We start from the raw sequence: 20,845 nt of genomic DNA, 5'->3' as shown, positions 1-20,845 counted from the left end.
TTTATTTTAAACAAGAATCACTTATTTTAAGCTCACTCAAACGACCCCTAGTATATACTCTCTCCGTCCCAGTCAATTGTATACATTGGGGGACGGAAGCGCGGCACAGATTTTAATGCTTTAATAAAACATAGTTCCGCAACTTATTTTTAAAATTTCTTTTTCTGTATAAAAATACAACATTTATATATTTATACAGAAAAAAAAAATTCAAAAATAAGTTATAGAACTATGTTTTATAAGAGCCTTAAAATGCGTAGTGAAAAACAAACATATACAATTGACTCGGACAGAGAGAGTACTTGCCAGTGACAGTCTTCACTGGTTTGCTTACGATGTGGACAAAACTAATCTAGTGCTGTGTACATTTTCCTGGTATACAAGAAGTTCTATTATAATTTTCATCCATTTGCATTCTATTCTTCAAGTGTCACTCGTGTCCTATTGGGAGTCCACACTACTGAACATAATTCTACTATATCAATTTCATAACAAAGTTGAAGCATATCAGAATGATAATAATTAGTAACTGGTCTATTTCATCCGGACAATATACATCACATATTACAAAGGAAAGTACTGGACAGCCGATCCAATGCAGCATGCTCTAACAAGGCTCCTAAACTCATCTTTCTACATTGCGCTTATCCACTCTCCTCATAATTGTCACTATTTTAATGATATAAACCTTTACTATGTTCACTAACAGGGACAAAAATATCCAACACAAGTCACGTAACGCAAACAATTATTAACACAGGTTTTGAGGCTTAACTGTTACTCAGATCTCATGGTTTCCAAGGAGCCGGAGGTGGCGGTGGAGTGGGGAACATCGGCGGAACTGCAGAGAACATGGTGTTCTTGTCTATTTTTTTCTGATCGCCCGAAAGAGCAACCAAAGCTGCCACTAAGCCAGCATTTCCTGCAAGTGATGGCTCTGTGTAATTGTAATTACTGCGCACGTCGTGGAAACCGTCATGCCTGTCAGGGCCGGCAACCATAGCCCCAACAATGGTGTTAGGATTGGGCTTACTCGTATCCCTCCATTTCCAACCCCCTTTACAGTTATACTTGATCTTGTTTTTGGGGATGGACGCACCTCTATGATGGACATGTTTCGGATAGTGATTGCCAAACCCGACAAGGTAACTCATCTTTCTTGGGTTTTTCCCTAGGATATAGTCAATCTACGAAAATGCAGAAAAGAATTTTAGTTATTGACTAAATTTCCTCAAACTCGCATTCAAGGAACATCTTCTCAACAGCTAAAAAGATATTGAGAAAGGCAGATTCACTTCAACAACAATCTAACTAATAATAAGCTACATGAGATAATGACTTGCCTGGGTCTCTGCAAACGTACGCATGACATCGGTTGAGTAGAAATTAGGTCCACAATACCATCCGGGTGTATCTGCAGCATCAAGATAGTCACTATACAATGTTGCCAAGAAGGCCGCATTAGCTACATACTGAAGAGGCTGTGGCCTTCCATGATTTAACTGGATCAACCCTCCTGCAACAAAGTACCCAGAAAGGTTACTAAGGCAATTTCGCAGTTATGACATACAAAGGAAGATAAAACAATATGCTGTACCTCTGGTTCTGTTAAAGCTTGTAAAGTATGGAAGGAAAGAGCACATGAATATGCTGGTCTGGTTGTGAAATGTCTTTAAGCCTTCTTCATACGGATATCCAGGACTCAAGAACAATCTCAAACGAGTTAAAAGCACCTAAAGATACAGTAAGATGACCATATCAGTAGTCAACCAAGACTACTCTAATCATATACTCTAGCCTCAGTTGGCCTTGGACATTAAATTGACAGTTCGTAATTCTATGAATGTGCAGAAATTGAACATCTCATTTGAAACCGAGAACTTGCTAGAATCTTAAGATTGCTTTTGTATATTGTTGTATATGAACCTACACAATTAGAGATCACATATAGCAGGCCACAAGAGAGTAGCCTGACTGCTGAACTTAAAGAAGATACCCGGGTATTATACAGTCGGATAATATATAATTACCACCCTATTAATTCACACGCACATAGATTTATCAGATGCAACAGTGTAATTATTGACTATTTCATAATGCAGTTCAACTTTATATATCTTGGGCACTGGAAGTATATCGTTAAGGGCTTAAGGCTAATAATTCAGGTCAAGTGTCAGGAACGGCCTGTCTTAGTTGCAGTACTTACTAATAGTAGTTGTCAGGATTAGTAATTAGCACAATAGTACACTTTAGTAAGGGTAGTTGTGTCATTTCAGTACTAGAAGTTAGTTATAGTTGAGGTTTGCCTATAAATACTTGATAAGCTTTGTATTTCCAGTTATGATGAATATGAAAATGGAACTTGTTCCACAATTCTCTCTCTCTTCTCTCTAGGGTTTCTCTCTCTCTAGAAATCTATCTTGTTCTTCAAGTTTCTCTTCTCATCTAACTCTGATCTCTCTGAACTCTGCTTCTCATCTCTATTTCTGCCAATTTCTTCTCTAATTCTCTATTATCAAGCTGTTACCTTACTCATAAACTCAGAAAACACCAAATATAGCAACAAAACTAGGTCAGAACTCATCAGTTCCTGACATCAAGAAAGTGCAAAGAAAGTATGAGTTTCATCCCCATCTAAAAGAGCCTTACAGGGACAAAGCAAAATAATGTGTAGCTCATTCGTACGTGGATAACCTTGTGTCAACGAGAACAATAGAAGGTGATTATATGCGTATAAATGATGCTCACTTTGCACTAATGCTTATCTAACTTACTTGAGCTCCAGCAAGCTTGTTGTCCCAGCTAAGTACACCATAATCTGGACTTCCCCAAAAAGCACCAGCATGTTTAGCCATTTTCATATTAGTCGAAAGTGAAAGATAAGAGTTATTTCCTGTAGCATAATACAACCAAGCACTACCCCAGACAAACTCATCCCAATAGCTTGTGGAATTATACATGAATTCAGCCTCATTGCCGGCACTATATCTGGCGCGGTTCTTATCCCTAGAAAATTTAAAGAGAGTTTTAGCACCATGCACAAGCTTCTCTGAATAAGCCTTATCGTCCTTGAAAACAATTGATGCAGAAGCCAAAGCAGCTGCCATCTCGGCAGCAAGGTCTGTGCAGGTAGTACAGGTAGTTACTGGTCGAGGGTAATCAATATCTTCGGGACGCATCCAACAGTAATGATCATTAGGAACTCCAGGTGAAGTTTGACCCGATCCTACCTGTCCGATAGAGAAAGAAATGTTTTCAATTGATTCCTCATAGATAAAAAATATAACTGCATGTGAATATGTTATATCTACAAAATCTGACATCCACAATTACTTCAAGCAAGAAAGAGTAGTCTATCATCAATTATTCATAAGGTAGTAACAGAATTAACCAATATACAGATATTACTTACTTGTGCCGCCATTCGGTCAATGCTGTCAGCGGTAGAATTAAAAGTCTTGAGAAAATAATCAGTTCCCCACTTAATGATCTCTTTAACATGATTAAGCTCCCCTGCAGCTTCATATTTGCCACTATATTCAATAACACTCCAGCTCAACATTGTCATGGCAAAGGAAGCAGGGAAGTTGAACTTTATTGCATCACCAGCATCATAATAGCCACCCACCAAATCTTTGGTTAAAGTCCATGAAGGATCCGACTTGCCATCATTCATACCAGAGTTTCCCCTCCATGAAACATTATTGTGCCTCGGAAGTTTTCCAGCTATGCAAACATTCACATTTAGATCAACCAAGAAAACACAATAGGAATAAAACAAATATTCCAAAAGCAAAGAGCACCAATTAACCACAATCTCAAACCACAAAACAATGAGTGATATTAAAATTATAAATCATCAGTTCATGGATAATTAAGTTTCCTAACTGCAAATGCAAGAGCTGTCCAATTATCAACCCACATCCAATTTTCCCAGAAAACCAGTGTTCCCATTTGGACATTCATTAATTCAAGCCAGATATCCAACATTCATCTTACAGATTAAAACGCCAATAAGGTAAGATCATTAACAAGGATCTGGTTAATGCCAGTATAACCAAAACTAATTCACTAATCAAAATTTCATTCCTACAGCCTTCCATGTTCCATTTTTCCAAACTGTGAAATCTCTAAAACCAACATCAGATTCCCTTCTAAAAGCCTTTAAAAAGATTCCCTTAAAGAACATAACAAGAAGTCCATAGAAGAATCATCAAACCCAATAGCACAAAACAACCCAACAACAAAAAGTGCACAATATACACACAAACACATACACACATAAAAATAAAAACTTTCACAAAACTTACAACGCTGGGCATTAAAGAACATGAGTGCCTTCCTCAAAGCAAGAGTATAATTATCAGGAGGTGGTGGATGATGATGATGACGTGGCACAGTCTTAACAATCAAAGTTATAAAACCAGCAATAAGCCCAGCAACAAGAAGAGTGCCAACACTCCAAACAAAGAATTTTCTGCTCACAATAACACACCCAAGATCAACATATCTCTTCTTCTTCTGTTCACCAGGGCCTAAAAGCCAGCTCTGTTGAGTCTCATCAAGAGGTCTAGACAGTGCGGCCCTGTCAAAATCTTGTGAATTTCTGCTCCGATCATCATCTGCTGTTGAATCTGCTGCTATTTCCAGTGGACCACCCCATGGATCCCTCCCATATATACTCATTTTGATCAAAAATGCTTAAAGATTGAACCTTTAGAACCCTAGAACCAAACCCACAAGTTTTTTTAATCAAAATTTGTGAAATGAGTTGATGGGGTTTTGTTTTTGCAAGATTTATGATGGCCCAGAACTGTGAATTTCAAGAAATCTCTTTAACTTGTTCAAATCATGGCTGTATGTGTGAAAAAGTGTGTATTATGGGGTTGCACCGAGCTTAATAAAAGGAAAGTATGGGTTCATTTTGGGTGTTATATTTGATGAATAAAAAACGATTTAATTTCCTTAATTTTGTGTTTTATATTTTCTACGATTAAATAAATATATACTCTTTACGAATAAATTTTAAATTCAGTTAGTGATACTGACAAGTGTACTCAAAAAAGAAAATGACAGCCTGTCTACTACTGGCCCCCATTATCACTTTTTTTCACATCTCTCTTTCATACATAGCAATACCTTACATACACGACACGTGCATCAGGAAGTCTGCAAATACGTATTGCACCTGTATGAAATTACTGGCGTTTTAACGCGGTGTTTGGAAGTTAGAGTTTTGTGATAAAATTAGAGATTTGGAATGATTTAGAGTTTTAAACATTTCAATCCGCTAATATTTGTGTTCGATAGTTAGCAGATTAAAATAGAGGTTTCTTGATTTAGAGATTTTGGTATATGTCATGAAAAGCTAATCAAACAGTTATTTACCAAAAAAATTTACAAAAAACGCCTAATTCAATCTGCTAGTCAAAACATCTATTTCAATCAGCTAGTCAAAACATCTATTTCAATCCGCTAACCGCTGACCTCAAATAGCTAATTCCCAAACAGAGCCTAAATTTTTACTAATCAATTGAAGCAAATGTTTTGATTAGCGGATTGAATTAGCAATTTCTTGTAAAATTATTTGGTAAAATAGTTGATTGATTAGTTTTTTCTGACACAAACTAAAATCTATAACCCAAAAAATTCTTAAAATAGCTTTTCTAAATTAGAGTTTTGAATCCAAACCTCTATTTTAATCCGTCAACTATCGAACACCAATATTAGCAAATTCTAGTTGTCAAACTTCTAAAACATCTCAAACCTTTAATTTTGCGCAAAACCTCTGATTTCCGATGCAGTATTTTACATACACGACACGTACATCAAAAGTCTGCAATATATATATTTCACATGTTTGGAAATTGCTGATAGCGGATTGAATTAAATATTTTAACTAGTTGATTGAAGTAGTAAATGTTTTAGCCTGAGGAATGAATTAGCAGTTTGTCGTAAAAGTGTTTGGTAAATAGCTGACTGATTAGTTTTTTCTGACACAAAACAAACCTCTAACCCTAATAGCTCCTCAAAATAGATTTTTCAAAATTAGTTTTTTGAATCCATACCTCTTTACAATCCGCTAACTACGAAACTATATTAGTGAATTCTAATGGTCAAATTTCTAAAATACCTCGAACCTCTAATTTTGCCAAAAACCTCTGACTTTCAAAGAGGGGCATAATTTATTAGGATTATTGCCCGCTTCGCATGATGCTAGTTAATAATTTTTTTATTAAACATTTATTGAATTAAATTAAATTATTGTTAAATATAACCAAAAATTAATTTAGATAGTAGTCCAAACAGCTGGGCTTTATAGTACAATAATAATTATTTATAACAATCTACAACAAGGTTATTTTTTTAGGTCCATCAAACAGTTGGGCTTTATAGTCCAAAGACACACACACACACACACACACACACACACACACACACACACACACATATATATATATATATATATATATATATATATATATATTCAGACATGTGTATTCAAACTGAACGACAATTGTCTTGTAAGTTGGGTCTAATTCAATGCTTAAGTCTTCAAAGTAGAGTGTGAGTTGTTCTCAAATAACTTCGATCTTTTTAGTTGTATTTGACTTATTTGTTTAAACACCGTTCTTCCTCTTCCGCTTCCAATATGGCTTTTTTTGTTTATGTCCCTCAATTTTTGAAGCATCTTGATTGTATCAATTGCTCTTCGGATGAATTGATATATGATTTTCATTGGCATGTCTTGTATAATTTATAATATTATTATTATTTCTTCTTTGCCCAGAACTCTGCCTATGTTCTGTTATAGTCGATTCCGTCAAAGTTTCCAGCAAATTCAGTAATCGGGTTAGTCATTTAGTGAAACTAAAGTTCCGTAACGAATATAAGATTCATGTTATTTTCGATCGGAATGGCAGTGAGTTCATAGGCATGCATGATATGTTTGTGGATTTGGCTAATTTGGCAGGGAAGCTCTTATTTTCAAATATTATAAAAGTGCTTGTTTCAAAGTTTATATCATTGGTTCTGATTGTGCTGAAATCGAATATCCGCCTATATATTGATCATCCTACTCAAAAATGTATTCTAAAAACTGGTAATATGAATTTTTAGATGAAAGATTAAGCTTTTCGTTGTTTCGGTTTTCTTTAATGTAATTTAGTATTTTTTGTAGTGACTGTGGTCCTTGATGGTTGGAGGTTTATAAAACATCTCAAGCTCTCTAAAGGGTTTGGTTATGGAGTGGTTAGTTTGTGTAGATTGTGCATAATTTATTATGTTATTCATATGTAACTACATGTTTTAAGTCTTTTGTTTTAATAATAAGTCCCTCCACCTTCATTTCTTGGAAAGTTTGTAGCTACCCTTCCGACTCGATTTAAATATTTTCTCAACAATATTGATGCTTAGTTTAAAGGCGACTATGTTAGCTAGGCAAGAGGGCACCTTGATTATTTAGGTTCCATTCCTAATTATTTATGTTTAGAGGATTTAGATGCATTTGACTTGTTAGTCTTCACCTATGATAATGTTCGGGAGTTTGATGTTACTTGTTTTTATGGTTGTAATGTGGAGTCGGTGTTTCATACCCATATGATATCTTCGGGTAATTTTAAAACTTGTACATATTTATATGAACAGTTAAAAACATAATATATATATATATATATATATATATATATATATATATATGTATGTATGTATGTATGTATGTATGTATGTATGTATGTATGTCTGTATGTATGTATGTATGTATACTCTAAACCATGCTAATATGATTCAATTTTATGTATATAGGTGCCCTAATTTTGTCCATTAGGCCTCCTCCTTTCTTTGCAGTAGAAGTGTAGCCATTTCATATGTTAGAGTATTTTCATGGAGTGGTATTCCTTTAGACTTTATCCTCTTCTAATTCCCTTAAATTTAGAAATGTGTTTATGTTAGGCCGAATAAACTCACTATATAGATTAATATAGTGAACACAATCAATAACAAAATACGTCAATATAGGAGATTCAACAAAGTAAACTCTTATTCACAATACTCAGTAGGTTACAAAAACTCTCTTAGTGATTTATATCTTATCACTAAGAGCTGCTGGGTTTCAAGAATAATATTCTCGATGTTCTAACTCCTATAGAGTAAACCCTAATCTGTGTTTATATACACAGTTACATGATATCTACTGATTGATTTACAATTATCTGCTTCCTAAAATAATCTAATCAGTAGCTATCCTTCTGTTGTCCTGATTTGCACAATCTCCCTTGATCTTTATCTTCCTTATTTAGTTAGATCTGCTCCTGAAAATCAGCCGCCTGCAAACTCTGATCATCGATAAACTCTGATCCAGCTGTCAGTCGTTAAACTCTGATTTCAGCTAAACTCTGATATTTGCTTCTGCACACTAAACAAGTTAGATACATGTGACATCATCAAATATGCAACAATCTCCCCCAACTTGTGCATTAGACAGAATGAACAAGTTATATATATATACTGATGATGTCAAAAACTATCAAGGACAAATGCATAACATAATTAATTTACAAAATTAATTACAACTTACATAATCAGCAGAACTACCTATCAAATCAACCTATATCCATAGCTTTCTCTGACAAACTGGTTGATCAGATTTTCTTCTTTCAGCTTTAAGGTCTGGATCATCTGAGCCTTGACATATCTAAGTTCTTCAGTTTCATCCCCAGTCTGATAGATAGCTGCTCTCAAGGCATTTACCTTGCTTCTCTGCATTGCTTCTCCAAGCTGAATCACCCTTGGTCTGTCTGCATCATTGTTGTAACCCAAGATTCTGGTGTTTGCAATAGTCTCCATTACAGAGCTATTCTTTTCCATACAAATTTCAGAACCATAATCTAGAGCTATCTTTGGAATGTATTCCTCATCAGACTTTACTCCATAAAATCTTCTCTTTTCAGTTATAGTCCTTTTCATCAGATCAGACCATCTCTGTGTAGCTTCATTCTTGATCTCCAGCATATAATGAAAATGTTCCAGCTCTCTCATAGATTTTAGCAACAAATCAGCCTCTGAGATTCTGTAGACTCTGCCAGATTCCAGAAATAGAGCAATCTTCTCTTTATCTCCTGTGCCATCATGAGTATCCATAAGGATCTGCACTGACTCAACTTTATCTAGGTCCTTCTGAGTAACAGCATCTCCCACTTTCTCAGTCAGAGGGTAAGGATCTCTGAAAATGGTTGCTGAATCCGTTTGAATTTTCTCCTTCCTGTGACCTAGACCAGTTGTGTCATAAGCTTCCTTTCCTCTGGTTCCATGAGTCCTGATTCTGGTGAGCATTGGACTTTCCTTGTACAGACTTGTACCAAGGCTTCCAAAGAGACTCTTTTTCTTCTGATCTTGAGTCTTTTCAGAGTTTATCTTCAGCCAGGAGGCTTTAGCATTTTCAATCTTATCTTCTGTTACTGAAGCTTTAACTTGAGCATTGTCAGAGGTTAAAGTCATGTCAGAGATTGATCTGTCATTACCCTTTCTTCTTCTGGTTAAACCAGCTTCCTTTTCTCCTACTTGATCAGAAACATCAGCAATTATGTTCACATTCTTGCTTAGCTCGATCATCCTCTGAGAAGGAGTTTCTGATGCTATCTTGATCACTGATTTCTTTATCACAGGAGGAACTGAAGGAACTCCATCAACAGGTTTCTTCCCTTTGTCTATTGCATCAGACTCAGATTGAGTCTGAGACCTGGTTCTTGGTCTGTTGATGTCAGTGTAGTTCACCTCACTAATTACTATTCCCTTTTGCTTTGGAATCTTTTGTTTTTGTGAGGGATCAGTAATCTGTTTTTGCTCATCAGACTTTGTCTTGCTGATCTTCTTCTTCTCAGCAGCCAGTCTTTCTTCCTCAAGTCTGATGGCTTCTATATCTACTCCTGGATTTTCCTTTTCAAATATTTTCCTTGCCATAGCTTCATCAATTGCTTGCAAGGAAGGAGATTTGTAGAAAAGAGTGGTTTCTCTGCCTCTGAACTTCAGAGTTTGGCAGAATTTCTGAGACTCTGGGTCTCCAGCTCCAATCAACTTATCAGCTCCAGGAATCAGATCCTCTTTCTTCTTTTCAACCTCAGAGTTCACAAGAGCTATTTCTTAATATATAACATTTGAATCTCTGACTGCTTTACTTATGCTCTGAGCTTGAGACATAACAGTCATCTCCATAGACTTGTGCTTCTGTTTTGATTCTCTGGGTCTCTCAGAGTTTGCATCCTTATTACTCCTGTCTCTGATCTGTACCAACTGCTTAATGGATTTGTCTTCATTAACAGCTTCCTTAGCAGCTTCCTTATTTTCCTCTTCATCATCATCATCTGACTTTTTGTTCATTAATAGGTGGTCATTTTTGCATTTGTCTTTAAGCACTTTCTCCCCCTTTTTGACATTATCAGAGGTAAGAGCTTTAACCAGCTGAGCTACAGAGGAGCTCAAATCAGTCAGAGTATGCTGCATAGACATTTGAGTGGCCTCAATGGAAGTGAGTCTGTCTTCAATAGAAGGAGGTGTAGCTCTGCACATCCTTTGATAATAAGTTAAATTGCAGACTTTTCTTCTGGCAGGCACAGAGGATGGAAGTGGAGAGCTTGGAACTGTGGGAGCTCTGATAGGAGAAGATTCTCTGACTGGTGATAGTACTTTAATTGGAGAATCAGCCCTTTCAGGTGTAGTGTCTCTGACTGGCTCAGAGATTGAGAGGTGAAGACCAGGTGTCTGTATGGGAGTGGATGTGACCTCTGTTACATCATCATCTTCATTGTCATCAGCAAAAATGCTCAGAGTATGAGATGCCAGAGCTTCAGTAGCTGCATCAGAGGTAGCAGCTATAGGAATCTCCTGAGCAGGAGCTGCAACAATAGCTTCAGGTTGAAGCAGAGAATCTTGAATCATCTGCAAGACCAGCTCTATCTGTGCATCTTCTGATTGACTTGGAACATCAGAAGCTTTTTCTGACACTGTAGGATCAGCTCCAATTATATGTTCATGTTGAATCAGAGATTCCTGATTCAACTTCAACCCTTCATCAGATTTTGTCACTGTTGGTTGATCATTGTGCTCAGAGAATGATTCTGACATTTGTGTGTCAGCTGCCATTATGTCAAGTGGAATTGCAGAGATAGGTTCAATCATGATAGGCTCTGCACCAGAGGGTTGATCAGAGAATGAGATCAAGGCCTGTGTTGGATCCTCTGACTGAGGTGGCTCAACAGTCAGATCAGTGATTGTGGTTGGCTTGATTTTCTTTCTCTGTTTCTTTGGTGGTGGAGGAGGTGGAGGTGCTTCATCAGAGTCCTGTTCTTTCGTTCTACAACACCATTTTGCTGAGGTGTTCCAGGTGCTGAAAATTCTTGCTTAATGCCATTTGCTTTACAGAACTCTTCCATTTTAGAATTCTTGAACTCAGTGCCATTATCACTTCTGATGATCTTGACTGCATCCTTGGAAATTTTGTCCAGTTGTCTGACATGCTCAATTAAGAGAGATGACGTCTCATCCTTGCTGTGTAGAAAATAGACCCAAGTATATCTGGTAAATTCATCAACAATGACCAGAGTATATCTTTTCTTTGCAATGGACATTATATTTACTGGTCCAAAGAGATCAACATGGAGCAGATGATATGGCTCAAGAATTGAGGACTCAGTTTTACTTTTGAATGAGGATTTCCTCTGTTTTGCCTTCTGACAGGAGTCACAGAGTCCATCTAGAGTAAAAAATGATTTGGGAAGTCCTCTCACAAGATCTTTCTTCACTAACTCATTTATATTGTTGAAGTTCAGGTGAGATAGTTTCTTATGCCAGTTCCAGCTTTCTTCAATACTTGCTCTGCCAAGTAGACAGATTGCAGAGCTTTCAGAGTTTAAAGAGAGCTTGGCTTCATAGATGTTCCCATGTCTATATCCTTTCAGAACAACTTTCCCAGTGCTTTCGCTAACCACTTCACAGTGTTCTTCAAAGAAATCAACATGATACCCTCTGTCACAGATTTGACTTATGCTGAGCAGATTGTGCTTAAGTCCTGAGACCAGAGCTACAGATTGAATGATGACATTTCCAAGATTGATATTGCCATATCCCAAAGTTTTCCCTATGTTGCCATCTCCATAAGAAACATTTGGGCCAGCCTTCTCCACAAAGTCTGATAGCAGGGCTTTATTTCCTGTCATATGTCCTGAGCATCCACTGTCCAGAACTAGGATGTTTTTCCTGTTGCCCTGCAATCACATACACAACTAATGATTAGTTTTAAGGACCCAGACTTGCTTGGATCCTTTGTTCTTGTTAAGTTTGTTAACACTAGCAGCGGAAGATTTATCAGAGTTTAAATCAGAGTTTGTGCTAACAAATTTTTTAACAGAGTTTAAACCAGGAGAATCAATCTTTTTCTTCAAAGAAGGTTTTAATTCATAATAATCATAGTATAAACTATGGTATTCCTTACAGGTGTAAATGGAATGCCATAAACTACCACAATGAAAACAAGGATTTTCTGGTCTAAATCTAGTATTCCTAGTCTTAACTTCTGATTTGGAAGACATAGCATTTATGTCCTTATTCTTCCTGCAAAAAGAAGCAAGATGATTAGGATTACCACAATTATGACAAGTTTTCCTAGGAGCATTTGGAATAGGCATATAATTGTTGCTTTTGTTTATTCCTACCTTCCCATTTCTATTTTTCCTAGGTTCCTTAATCCTGTTTTCTTTCTTAACCTCTTTGAGCTTATGCTTAAGCTGTTTCTGAGTCATTAAACCAATATTGACCTGTTTAGGTTTATCAGTCTTTGATTTGTCCTGAGCCTTTGATTCTGCAACAAATCTTACTGGAACTACTTTAGGTCTCTCAATCTTAATGGTTTCTTGTTTATGTGACTCAGCTTCATTTTTATCAGAGTATCCTAAACCTTTCTTCCAGTTTCCACTTTCTAAGATATTCTGAGTAGTCTTTCCTGAGTTAGTCCAAATTCTGATTATCTCTCTTTCCTTAATAAGTTCTGATTCAAGAGAAGCATTTTTCTTTAAGAGTTCATTTTTAACAAAAACAGAGTCATCTCTTTCCTTCTGAACTTCTAGCATCTGAACTAGTTCTTTCTCAAGATAATCATTCCTTTTCTTAACTTCTAGGATTTCAGATTTTAGTCTCTCATTCTCTAAAGTCTGATCTCTATAACTAACATGCATATTTTTGAGAAACAATCTTAACTCAGTTATATCTTCAGTGTCAAAAGCAAGAGTGGAATGGGGTACCTTAGTTTCAACAGCCTCAGTGCTGTTGTCCATATTTGCCATCAAGGCATAGTTGACTTCTTCCTCTGATTCTGATGAGTCTGCCCAGCTTCCCTTCTTTGTGATAAAGGCTTGTTCCTTTTCTTTCTTGGCTTTCTTACACTCAGTTGCAAAATGACCTTTCTCACCACAATTGAAGCAGGTGTATTTAGACTTATCAGCTTTTCCATATTTTTCTTCTCTGCCTTCATTTCTTTTGAAGACCTTCTTATCAGAGTTTCTGTCCTTTCTTGAGAACTTCTTCCCTTTGTTGAAGTTCTTGTAAGCCATCTTCTTGAAGCTTTTCATCATCAGTGCTGCTAGCTGCATCATCTCAGTATCACTGTCATCAGAGTCTGAAGATATATCAATGTCTGAGTCATCATTAGAGTTTGATGACTCAGTATCAGACTTTTTGACATGTTCTTTTCCCTTACTTTTCACAGCTGTTTCTCCTTGAACTTTTAGAGCAACTGGTTTGGGTTTCCCACCATGTCGTTTACTCATAAGTTTTTAATCTCCCAAAGATATCATCCAGAGACATCTCTTCAAGATCATGATTATCTCTTATAGTGGTTACTTTCAAATCCCACTTTTCAGGAAGAGCAAGTAGAAATTTGAGATTTGAGTCTTCCAGATCATATTCTTTATCCACTAGAGATAAGTCGTTCAGCAGCTTGACAAACCTGTCATAAAGATCAGTCAATGATTCACCAGTTTTTGAATCAAAGTGTTCATACTCTTGAGTAAGTATGGTCCTTCTGTTCTTTTTGATGGCTTTGGTTCCTTGACATCTGACTTCCAAAGCATCCCATATTTCTTTTGCAGTTTTGCATCCAATCACCCTATTTGACATAGCATTGTCAAGAGCACTGTGCAATAAGTGTTTTACTTTTGCATCCTTACTGATTGATGAGATGTCCTCAGGAGTATAGTCTTTCTTTTCTTTGGGGATCATCTTCTGGGGTTCATCTCCAACTGCAACATAGAGCTTTGTTGGCATGTGTGGACCATCATAAATCCTGTCCAGGTACTCTGGATCTGTAGATTCCAGAAACATAGCCATTCTAACCTTCCAGATAGGATATTCAGATGCCCTGAGGACCGGAACCCTAAGTGACTCATATCTACTGTTTGTAGTTTGTGATTTCTTAGACATGATTGTGTGAATAAGATCTCACTGTAGGTATATCAACAGAGCTGGCTCTGATACCACTTGTTAGGCCGAATAAACTCACTATATAGATTAATATAGTGAACACAATCAATAACAAAATACGTCAATATAAGAGATTCAACAAAGTAAACTCTTATTCACAATACTCAGTAGGTTACAAAAACTCTCTTAGTGATTTATATCTTATCACTAAGAGCTGCTGGGTTTCAAGAATAATATTCTCGATGTTCTAACTCCTATAGAGTAAACCCTAATCTGTGTTTATATACACAGTTACATGATATCTACTGATTGATTTACAATTATCTGCTTCCTAAAATAATCTAATCAGTAGCTATCCTTCTGCTGTCCTGATTTGCACAATCTCCCTTGATCTTTATCTTCCTTATTTAGTCAGATCTGCTCCTGAAAATCAGTCACCTGCAAACTCTGATCATCGATAAACTCTGATCCAGCTGTCAGTCGTTAAACTCTGATTTCAGCTAAACTCTGATATTTGCTTCTGCACACTAAACAAGTTAGATACCTGTGACATCATCAAATATGCAACAGTTTAAAGTTATATCTTCTAAGACTATATCCTGTTAGAGGATATATCTTCACAATACAAACCCGTTACTGAGTGGTGGGGCAAAAGAGAGGAAATCGGCATCTTTAGATGTGCTCGTCGTTAGGAAGTTGAAACCCAAAAGCGGGCTGATAAGAAGAGAACAACATGAAAGGCATATGTTCAGCCTATTTGTATTTAATAAGGAGACAGCTCAACTCAGATAAAAAGGTCAAGTAAATAGCAAGTATTGTTGACAGGAATCCGTACGAAGAACGTCAAATGATTTATTGAAATTATATGTCTGAAGAATTTCAACATGTTGCTGCACACCACTGAAAGAAGTTCATTAATATGTTCAAGCCTCAGTGTACAAATAATCTTTTGTAGTAAGTCCAGAAGGTATAAATTTTTAATACTTTATTCATTCAGAAGATTCCATATTGTTTCTACTTATGAAGAAGAACTACGACGATAAAGACTCGACGAACAAGCCACATCTCAATTGTTTAATTGATAAAGAATATTTGATTCAGCTGGATACAGATGAACCAAACAGTACATTTGTGTGTCAGCTACTCAAATTATTTATTCTGCATCAACTATAGGTGGTCGTTCAAAGAAGACAAAGATCTACATCGTTTAAAGGAATTCTGAAGACCCTGCTGAAGGAAAAGAAATTTCATAGTTATTTATTTAATTATTTCACTCCTCAAAATAAATAAATTATTTGTATAATTTATTTATTAAATTGATTCACCATCGAATTAATTTAATTTATGAATTTATATAATTAATATAATTAAGTGAATAATTATTGAATAATTATTTAATTAAAAATTCTGATTTATATGCATTTAGAACTCGGCATGACATTCCTTTGAAATGTCATACCGAGCTCTGTTTATGTAAATCAGTTGGCATGACTTAAATTGTCATACCGTGGCCTCTTGCCATGACATTTCTATGTCATACCGTGGCCTCCTGATATATATGACATTCCTATGTCATACCGTTTGCTCTTGTATGACAATTAAGCAATTGTCATACCGAGCTTAGCTTGATGACCAAGTCCTGTAAATGTCATACCGAGTTGTCCAGTATGACAATGGTTGCGTATGTCGTTCCTTCCCTTGATTTGGTTATGACAATAGGTTCAAATGTCATACCCTTCTTGTGATTGTCATACCTATTCTTGTGATTATCATACCTAGTCTTTTGATTGTCATAGCATACTAATTCAAGTGGTTTGCCTATAAATAAGCCTTCACTTTCTTCATTTGTTCTTGTTCAAGCATTGTAAAAGCTTTCAAGTTGTTTGTAACTTGCTATTGTTATATCCACAGTTTTTTGTGCTTTGATCACTCAATTGTTTTAACCACTAAGATATAATACATCCTGTCGAATTTATTCTATGAACTAGTGGACCTTAAAACTGAACCTTATTAATTATATAACGACTTACACATTGTTATATTAATTAATTATAATCTGATTATCAAGTTAAACACTAATCAAATCATTCCGCCGTGATTATTTTGTGACGATTTTATTCAAGCCCCCTCCTTTCTAAAATCGTTTTCGGACCTAAGACAACAATTCATGATTGTTGGATAAAACTACGCAATGATCTTCAGCTTACAGTTGGCGACATATGTTGGTACAAGTGGAAGGATGAGTCATATCATTGTTTTGTTGTTGAAGTGGTACGTGAAGGTTTCGGTCTAAGGTTCATTGGATTTTTTCATATTCATGCCCAGTGTATTCTCTTTTATGTTATTATGGAAGGCTGAATGTGTGTTCTTTAACCTTATTATATTTTGAGCTGTGATAAGTTTGGTATCTCTAATAGACATTATGTAGTTGAAGTGGTACGTGAAGGTTTCGGTCTAAGGTTCATTGGATTTTTTCATATTCATGCCTAGTGTATTCTCTTTTATGTTATTATGGAAGGCTGAATGTGTGTTCTTTAACCTTATATTTTGAGTTGTGATAAGTTTGGTATCTCTAATAGACATTATGTAGTGCCCAGGTGGTTTTTCTAACATTAATCAGAACTAAACTTATGTTATTGCTTTAATGAGTAATGTATTAATATTAGTCACTGCTTTGAGTCAGTTGATACCTTTAATGTTTTATGATTTTTGGATTCTATGTTATTCTGTATGTTAGATCTTCAACTATGCTATGTGAAGAAAATGGACAGTAAATATTACATGCGCTATATATTAACAATAATATCAATGTTTAATGTATTATACTCCAACAACCACATTGATCACTGTCACATAATATTAGAATGAAGCATTAAGCGAATATAATATTTTCATAGGTTACATCACTGAACCTAAACTATTACAAAGAATTTAATCTCTGACTTTTGAAGCATTGGTTATAATCTGCTTTCAATTGAAAATACCTCCAAGACCGATTTTTCAGTTATCACCAAGGTTTCATCTTGTTGTGTGATCTCATCTCTAGTGTTGAAACCTTTGATTATCTGAGTAGCTAGAAGTTTACAACACTTTTCCTTCATATTATTTGCTGTAACAAATAGTTTCATACGGTATTGAAGACCTTGAATAGATTTGATTTCTTTCGAGAAAGAATCATATTAATAGACCATTAAGATGTGTATTCATGTTAGTTTAAAAAAGTGGTAATAAATTCTATATTATAAATTTAAAAACAACCTCAATATCAACTTCTCTAACATATTTGTGAATCAAATTCCAAATCTCACGATCTTTAAGACCACTTTTAGTTCTCCCGTCTGATAAATAACCACTATTGACACATGAAACTTGCAATGTAAAATATTTAATGCTATAAGTAAATTATTTTCAACTATCCTGGAATTCAGTTAAATGTTTGTAATTGCCTTTTTAAGGGATACAAGACAAATCAGTTACACCCTACACAAAACTGTAAATTTTCATTAAAATGTGTTTGTCTGTAGTAGGATGTGCAGATATATCTTTTCCAATCTGGTTTCTCTTTAAAGGTTTATATGGTCCCCTTACAAATGACCTCAAACAGAATAATATAGTTGAAACATTAGAAATAATTTAACAGAACATTTGAGTTTATTTTTAAAGAAATACCAGATTAAATTCCTTGTCTAGAGAGAGGATCTCGTTAATGTTACATGTCCCAACCTTCTTCTTGATTTTCCCCAAGTTCAAATTTGTAATGTAGGATCCTCCAAGCTTTTAACTAGATTTTAGTAGTTAAAACAAATAGAATAGAACCAAAATAACTAAATAAAAGATAAACACTTACAGTTTCCTTAATTTGGCCAAACTATGATGGTCTCTTTCACTTGCATTATAATTATCATCGATTGTTTTAGTTCTTCTATCATATCTTGATCAAATTCTTCGAAAAATGTATTCTAGAAAGTAACATTGATTTTTTTTTTTTTGCTTAGAACATTATTCAATAAGTAAGGTGTTAGGAATCAAAAAGTTTTGATGATAACATAACACTTTGTACCATGTTCAATTAAAATCTTTATCATTTTGTCTGTTGTAAATGTTACATGTTCTATCTCAAGATGCATCAACGGATAGGTAGAATAGGATGGCTAATTGTAAATATCCAATCCCATGTAATTTTATCTAAGTGAAGGATAATCAAATTAAGGATGAATCTCAGTATTTCAACTGATGAAGTCTGCACAACTTTCAACGGATGAATCTCAAGAACTCTCAACGGCTAAAGCTTGTACAGAACTCAACGGATGAAGTCTGTAAATTAATCAACGGATGAGTCATATTTCAACGGATGAATCAGCAGCCGTTGAAAGTGACTAAATCTTAATTTTGAAAGATCACATGGGTTGATTACACTAATTTGGACATGGTAGCCTATATGACAGAAACACATCTGTTTTATGCAATGCAATTTGGATTATTTAAAGAAGATCAGTCAAAGATGAAGACAATTTAGAAGACTTGAATAAGACAAATGTGGTGCAACAAAGTATAATTTAGAGTGCAAATTTGTATTCTAGTTAACTTTGTAAACTTGGAATATATAACCAAGTTAGTAGCAACATTAGAACTGTTCGAAAACATTAGCAGAGCTAGAGTTTTATTTGTGAGTTCTAGTGTTGAAAACTAGCAGCTGTGAGTATAAAAATCCACATATTCTTCTTATTATATTTTCACGAGTGGATCAAACAATCCACCCGTATTTTTTTATATACTTGGTGTTATTTCCATTTTGCAATTTGCTTGTGTTCACATCCTTGAATATTTTAAATTTTTAAAGATTGTATTCAACCCCCCTCCTTCTACAATCTTTCTTACAGTTCTGTGTAAAATAGGAATTGGTTTCAGAGCGAGGTTCCCAACATACAAGGAAAAATATCATCACAACTAAAGAAAGATGGGAAAGAAGGATGTTGGAGCGAAGATACCTATTCTTCACAAAGATAATTATTTTCACTGGAAAGTAAAAATGCATCTACACTTGATGTCCATTGATGAAAGCTATGTTAATTGCATAGAGAAAGGACCCCATGTTCCCAAGAAAGTCTGTACTGGAATAGGAGCTGATGGTGAAGACATGGTGATGTGCTAGAAATAATATATTTAAATCGCAAGCGCACGATCACCGTTTTAATATTTATGATTCGATCCACAAGGACTAAAATTATTTTCGCAAAAACCTTAATTTCTAATTTAGGCGGATTAGACCAATTTAATCTTGAAGGATTTTTAAGTATCACTTATCTACTTAATTAATAATGTTAACTGAACACTTAATTACTTAATTAACTACTAACAGGATAAAACAATAAGCGGGGAAATGACTGTGTGTGCACGGGACGTGGAAGGAAAACAATAATTACGGAAAGAAAGCGCGACTACACAGCAAACACAACAGATCATAAAAACAAAACTAATAAATAATAATATAAAAAAAACAAACAGCAGGCGTGGCCGAAACATGAAGACGCAACAGGATATGTGAAACCAAAGTACATAAAACAATCAACGCTCGCAACGGAGTCTTTCGCCGGAAATTATGGTGGTGCCCGGAATAGCTTAAATCTCGCCGGAAAATTAATTTTACCGGAAAATCTAGCTATTCCAACTATAACAAATAAAAACCCACTAAACTCTAAACCAAATTTAACAATAAATTCTACACTAAATAGTCTCTAAACTACCCATTTTTTTAACAAAACAAGACCCAAATCAAACCAAATCAACTCTAAACTACACCAAATTTCAAATCTAGCCTAAACATAATATTTTCAACATAAACCCACTAACCTCAAGTCAAAATCATAAACTAAAATTTACACCCAAAAGCCCCAAAATCAAGAACAAAGTTAAAACACCAAATCTTACCAAACTAACTCCAAATCACACAAAACTTCAAAACTAGCTTATCTACCAAGTCTCTAACAAAACCCCATCAAACTACAAGCTAAAATCAAAATCTAGAATACTAAACCATTGAACCCACTAATAATATTGAGAATTAAAAGGGGCTCAATCTAAATACTAAAAAATGCAAGCTTAAAACATATAATTAGGCTCCTTTCAATCCACAAGTAATTTTGAGTCTCATGTGGTTAGAGAAAGATTTCATAGCCTAGAAGTAAAAGTAAAGAGCAAGATTTAAGAACAAAAATGAATACTTGTATTGATATAATAAAAGTGTTTACAAATTTAGAGTGCTACTACTAGATCTACTACATAAAAGAGAGGCTACTACTAATATGAAATCCTAGGTTGGTTGAAACATGACGGGGATGTGTGTATTTATAGGGGGAAATTAGGGTAGAGGGGGGTGTAG

At 35.2% G+C, this 20,845-nt stretch overlaps 1 protein-coding gene across 1 annotated transcript; it reads right to left on the bottom strand.

Annotated features, from left to right (window-relative positions):
* Positions 1–497: 497 nt before the first annotated feature.
* LOC108202920 (endoglucanase 25) lies at positions 498–4,942 on the bottom strand. Its single transcript, XM_017371535.2, has 6 exons — positions 4,311–4,942; positions 3,413–3,726; positions 2,775–3,230; positions 1,598–1,733; positions 1,344–1,516; positions 498–1,187 (listed from the first exon to the last, which is right to left on the bottom strand). Exons 1-6 carry the CDS (start codon positions 4,684–4,686, stop codon positions 789–791), a joined length of 1,854 nt encoding a protein of 617 aa, XP_017227024.1. The 5' UTR covers positions 4,687–4,942; the 3' UTR covers positions 498–788.
* Between the last annotated feature and the right edge of the window lie 15,903 nt (positions 4,943–20,845).

This window comes from Daucus carota, chromosome 9 (assembly GCF_001625215.2).
Source record: "Daucus carota subsp. sativus chromosome 9, DH1 v3.0, whole genome shotgun sequence".
Lineage (NCBI taxonomy): Eukaryota > Viridiplantae > Streptophyta > Magnoliopsida > Apiales > Apiaceae > Daucus > Daucus carota.
Note: the sequence above shows the minus strand (reverse complement) of the source record. Positions and strands in the feature narration are given on the sequence as shown.

Excerpts from the sequence above, each read along its gene's own strand:
- LOC108202920 (XM_017371535.2), bottom strand. The coding sequence starts at position 4,686 with ATGAGTATATATGGGAGGGATCCATGGGGTGGTCCACTGGAAATAGCA. Across the intron at positions 1,734-2,774 it reads ACAAGCTTGCTGGAGCTCAA|GTGCTTTTAACTCGTTTGAG; the intron begins GTAAGTTAGATA and ends CTGTATCTTTAG. Across the intron at positions 1,188-1,343 it reads GTACGTTTGCAGAGACCCAG|ATTGACTATATCCTAGGGAA; the intron begins GCAAGTCATTAT and ends GCATTTTCGTAG.